Raw genomic sequence first — 5659 nt, forward strand, 5'->3', positions numbered from 1 at the left:
GAGTTCAAACCCCTGTACCAGCACGTGTGTGCGTGTGTGTACAGATATGTGCACGCACACACACAAAGGCACTATAAATAATACTGACAGAGTTAGGCCTAAGCTTGAGCTTCCTCAGTCACTATCTTGAAGTGGTCTCTAAGTTGGTGCTGGACCCAAAAATGACTGGATTTTCCAGTTAGTGGTCCTGTAAGGCATGGAATTTTCCAGTTAGTAGTACTTTAAGGCATGGAATTCCTGGTCCTAGCACCAAACAAGAACTAGTTAGGTTTTCCCATCTCCCATATTTACTTCATTATGAGGATGTGAAAGTGTATACTAAAGAGTGAACCGATGTGTTTGTAAGTTACTGTATTCACTTTCTGAAGCTACCAGAAAACACTACTCTAAACTCATGACTTAGACATCTCTTCTACCACAGTTCTGGGGGCTAAAAGGCTGAATCAAGGTGTGCTCAGGGCCAAGTTTCCTCCTAAAGGCTCTGGGCCTCTCCTGGCTTCTAGGGACTGCCAAAAACCCCTGGCCCTGCCTTGAAGTTACATCACTGCCTTGTGTGTGCATGTCTGCTTTATATCAAATCCCTCTTCTTATAAGGTTGCTAGTTGTGGGATTTAGGGGCCTGCCCTAATCCAGAGTGCATCCTCCTCTTCCCTCAGCTCCATCTGCAAAGTCCCAACACATTCACAAACAGGGGTTAAGGACTTCAATGTAGGTATGTTCGCATGAACGACTATTGCTTTTGAGTACAACTTAATTCTGAGAAATGTCTGCTTTCTTCTTTGTTCGTTTTATCTTACATACATCTGCACCAAGTCACATTCGAACACCTAGCATATTTGTTCCTGTCTCTGCAGCAGTGATGACTGGCCCCTTCGGTGCACTTGCCTCATTAATTTTTGTGCCTTTAGAGAAGAAGTGCGGGCTCTTCTTGTCTCCCCCAAAGCAAACAAGCAAACTCCCAGATGCCGGCTCACTTCCCAATGGCCCCTGTGTATCTGAGGTCATGTTTCTCCTCCAGTCCTGCATTTGCAAACTCCCCATTCAATTTACACTCGTGGCATCTGGTTTCTGTCGATTACATCCTGGCTCATCTAGCATGCATCATCTAGATCACCCAGGATGATGTTAACCCTCAGGAAGGACTTTTTTTGCCAGCTTTCAGAAGACAAGATGGAAGTTCATTTCAACAGGACCTCAGAAAGGACAGAGAGGGAGTGGACAGCTCACATGAGCTACTGCTGCTTTTGAAGTACAATTCTAAGAAGTATCTTTGTTCGTTTTATCTTACATACATCAATAAGGTGGTATTCTTCGTGTCAGGCCATTGCTGACATCGGTACCCTTATCCTTCACAGATAAAGAAGAGATCCTTTTTCCTTGGATAACACCCCGATGTCTGTGTCAAAGAGGTTTCAGCAAGGCCTCCATGGATGCTCCATGAGGGGTGCTAGCCTGGCTGCAGGGTGATTTTGGCTTCCTACACGAATGTCTGTTTCCATAGTGTCTTGTCCAGCTGGAGGGTTAGAATGGCCTGAACAGAGGCTGTCACTCAAAGAGTTCCAGGTAATCTGGTGGCTCACCCTGCTGCTGCCCGCAGGGATAGAGCAGGAGCTCCTTCCCCAGGGAGGTGATGGGTTCCTCCTGTCAATCAGAAGGTACAAGATCAGGGAGGGGGGAAGAGGAGGGGCAGCAGTCATACATGGCTACATCCTCAAAGGTAAAATAGTCCGGTATTTAGTAATTGGACAAAGTAACTAGACTCCATATGCAAATGAATCTTATAAGTGGGAACTATGCTTAAGAAGAACACATTTTTGCCAGGGGCTAGTGTCTCATGCCTAGCTACTGGAGAGGCTAAGAGCTGGACGATCAAAGCCAGCTGGGCAGAAAAAGGTTTAAGACTCCACCTCTACCCTTGATCTATGTAAACCTTTAGAAGGTCATGACCATATTAAAGATAAATTTCTCCTCCATACTGTCACTTTCCCTTTAGGGCCCCAGCTCTAAGCTAAGGCTGTGATCAGATGGGAAAAGTGGGATTACTGCTTGCTTATCATCTGTGGTGTTCTCTGCTCCAGTGGAATCTCCCTGGGTATTTGAGGAGGAGCTATGTTCTGTGCTAAAGAAAATGCAATGAAAAATCTGAACTATCAGGAGGAGGAAGGATCAGAGAAGAACCTTCCACCCCATGATATGTCTCAACTGGTTTTTTTCTCCTTACTGCCTTTCTTTATTAGAGTGGATAACAACTTAGGAAGGGAGTTACACTGATGAATTGTTTTACCTTGTGATATTCCACCAAATCAGCCAGGGTGGCATGCTGCAGCTGGTCCACACCGAGGAAGCTGTAGGAGTCGGCAGAGGCATCGATGAGGAAATGCTTGCAGCCCTCCTCTGACAGGTGGGATAAAGCATAACCCTTCATCCTCTCGCTGACTCGGACCAAGAAACTGCCCGGCACGCCTGTGCTCAGGAGTTCATTTGCTCTCTTTAGGGTGAGAATTCCTGTGGGAAGAAGCAAGCGGGGAGGGGAGAGCAGGTATTTCAGCCAACTCCTTTCTGAGCGCCTCCTATGTTAAATCTAGGCGGTATGGGTAAGTTTAGTAAAACCAGAGCCATTTTATATGTGCTTGGACTTCTTAGAAATACATTTTGGTGTTTGGTAAAGAGCCAAGAATCGATTCCATAAGCAAATGTATGGTCAAAAATGAGAATGATGGTTATAAAGAACACATTTCAACTCGATGTGGATGGTTCATGCCTGTAATCCTAGCTCCTCAGGAGGTTGAGATTTAGAAGGAAGTGGTTCAAGGCTAGCCCAGGCAGAAAAGTGCACAAGACTCCCTCTCCAAAATAACCCACTAAAAGTCAGACTGGAAGTAGGGCTCAAGTGGTAGAACACCCGCTGTGAGCAAGCAAGCTGAGCAAGAACAAGGCCCCGAGTTCAAACCCTGGTTCTGGCAACAAGTAAAAACAAGATCACATTTCCACTGAAGAGATTCATTTACAGCACAGGTGACGGTAGAACCAGGCGAGTCAGATCTGAAAGGGACCCCAAGGTGCTCCCCTCAAGCCTCTGCCACCTGCTAATCAGAACGCGATGGCCTGGGAACACAGGTGACTCTTGTCTAGCTGTTCTCCGCCAGAGCCTCGTCTGAAGAACAGCAGGTGGAGAACAGGTGCAGCTAACCCCCCTCAGGGCAGCCTCACACTGCAAAGAATTGTCCAGCCCAGGGTGTCAACACTGCTGAAGCTGGAACTTCCTGGTTCGGAAGGTCTGAACTGAGGGCCTGAATCATGGATCCACGTCTCCAGAGGGCCTTCTACAATCTATCTGCTTCCATCTCCACTGGCGTTTAAGGGAGCAGAGCTTTGTTTGTTTACGTCTTTGCATGTATGTTTATGTCTTCGCACATATTCAAAGGAGTTCTTCCTATATACATGAGATTTTACATAGAGACAGAATTTAGAGGCCCCATGAATTCGGACCAGTCTTTTCTCCAGTTCATAAAAGTCTTAGGATTTGACTCCCATCCTGAAGTTCATCTCTTATTCCTGCAGGTGAATGGAAAATAAGTAGAAAGAGCACCAATGCATCATTATGTGGAATTGCCAGTATGCTCTGAATTGCCGGGAAGACAGAAAAAAACAAATCCACCATCAGGAAACCACACCAGATAAAACTGAGTCATAGTATCCAGGTTACAAATCTCAAAAAAAGAAGCCATTGCTGTAGCAACTCCAGGCCCCCCACCCGCTGCCCCAACCTTCCCCAGCCTGAGCTCAGACTCATGGCCACACTCTACACAAGCAGCATGGACCTCTGCAGTGGGCTGCTGCCTTCCTGGCTTTTTAAGGGCAGGCTCTCTAAAGAAATTACTGTTGCTTTCACAACAATGAAGATCTATTTTATGCCAGGTGCCAGTGACTCATGCCTGTAATCCTAGCTACTCAGGAGTCTGAGATCTGAGGATCATGGTTCAAAGCCAGATGGGTTAGGAAAGTCCATGAGACCCTTATTTCCAATTAACCACCAGAAAACTGGAAGTGGAGCTTTGGCTCAAAGTGGTAGAGCTCTAGCTTGTGGTAAGAGCTCAGGAACAATGCCCAGGCCCTGAGTTCAAGCCCTACAACCAACAACAACAAAAAACTTATTGGAGTTCCAATTATTCTGTGTGTCTGATGCTGTAACTGTGAGTGATGCTTCATAGTAGGGTTAGGGTTATGATAAAGGGACAGCTGCTTAGTCCTAATATGTCATACCAGAAATACCATGTCTATGTCCTGTGCCTTGTCTATGTCCTGAGACCTTCTCCATTCACAGATTCCCTTTCTAAAAACAAGCCTATGAGCCGGGCACTGGTGACTCACATCTGTAATCCTAGCCAATCAGGAAGCTGAGATCTAAGGATACCCTTAGATCTGTCTGGAAAAAAGTCTGTCTGGAAAAAAAAAGCCAGAGACTCTTATCTCCAACTAACCAACAAAATGCTAGACCGGAGATGTGGCTCATATGGTAGGGCACCCACCATAAGTGAAAGAGCTGAGGAAAAGCACAAGGCTCCAAGTTTCCTGAATATGGTGGTACATGTGTGACATTCCAGCACCTGGGAGACTGAGGTAGGAGAATCATGGCTCCAGGGCCATCTGGAGCTCTATGAAAGCCTGCCTCAAAAAATAATTCTATGACATATATTATCATCGCCCACATCCACAGGGAAGAACACACAACTCAGACCTCAGTGATCTGGTCATTGCCTGGATAGTCCAAACAAGCAAGCACTCTGCCACTGAACTCCACCCCCCCACCCCCAATCACAGACTACACAGAAACCAATGTAGGGCTTAAAGAAGCCACTACCTTTTCTCAAAATCCAGGAGACTGAGAAGTTATCATGAGCCAGCTAGACAGAGGTGCTTGTTAGTTTAAACACAGCAATGATTAATGACAATCTGCTCAGAAATCCAACTACCCCCTTCGCAGCTATAACTATAACAGAAACAAGGGATAGAAGCCACAGAATATTTAAAGATCTCAAAGTTTAACTCTACCATTTAACAGATAAGGGACCTATGACTCAAAGAAGAGAACAACAATGGCTTAGTCAAGTTCACTCCACTAGTTAGTTTAAGGAATTGATCTTGTATCAGTGAACTACCATCAGCCATCGACCCTAGCTGATACCATGGGAGAAGGGTACCCAGTACCCTTGTGGGAGTCAGCAGGAAACTCCACTTTTTCCACCCACCCCAGGGCAATGAGTTTGTGGTGGTGCGTTATCCCACGGTGTGTACTGGGGCAGTGAAGGCCGATAGCCTTTTAAGCAGGCTCGGGAAGGCAGCTCGTAGAGAAACCTTTGAAAAACTTCTTTGTGGAAATCATTTGAAAGACTCTCTGGGGGCAGCTTTTATTCTTTCTGCCTTCCCAGGGGATAGCACCACTTCCCAGGGGATTAGCACCACTTCCTGGTGGATTAGCACCACTTCCTGGTGCATTAGCACCACTTCCTGGTGGATTAGCACCACTTCCTGGTGGATTAGCACACTTCCTGGTGGATTAGCCCCACTTCCCAGTGGATTAGCACCACTTCCCAGGGGATTAGCACACTTCCTGGTGGATTAGCACCACTTCCTGGTGGATTAGCACCACTTCCTGGTG

At 46.4% G+C, this 5659-nt stretch overlaps 1 protein-coding gene across 1 annotated transcript in view; it reads right to left on the reverse strand.

Annotated features, from left to right (window-relative positions):
• Sh2d4a (SH2 domain containing 4A) overlaps nt 1-5659 on the reverse strand; it is a 43481-nt gene continuing 37822 nt past the window's right edge. Inside the window, exons 9-10 of the mRNA XM_013023577.1 lie at nt 2285-2505; nt 1-1641 (exon numbers count right to left, since the gene is read on the reverse strand). Coding sequence (XP_012879031.1) covers nt 1546-1641; nt 2285-2505 — 317 coding nt within the window. The 3' untranslated portion in view covers nt 1-1545. The remainder of the gene's footprint in view (nt 1642-2284; nt 2506-5659) is intronic.

This window comes from Dipodomys ordii, unplaced genomic scaffold (genome assembly GCF_000151885.1).
Source record: "Dipodomys ordii isolate 6190 unplaced genomic scaffold, Dord_2.0 Scaffold4, whole genome shotgun sequence".
NCBI classification, from domain to species: Eukaryota; Metazoa; Chordata; class Mammalia; order Rodentia; family Heteromyidae; genus Dipodomys; species Dipodomys ordii.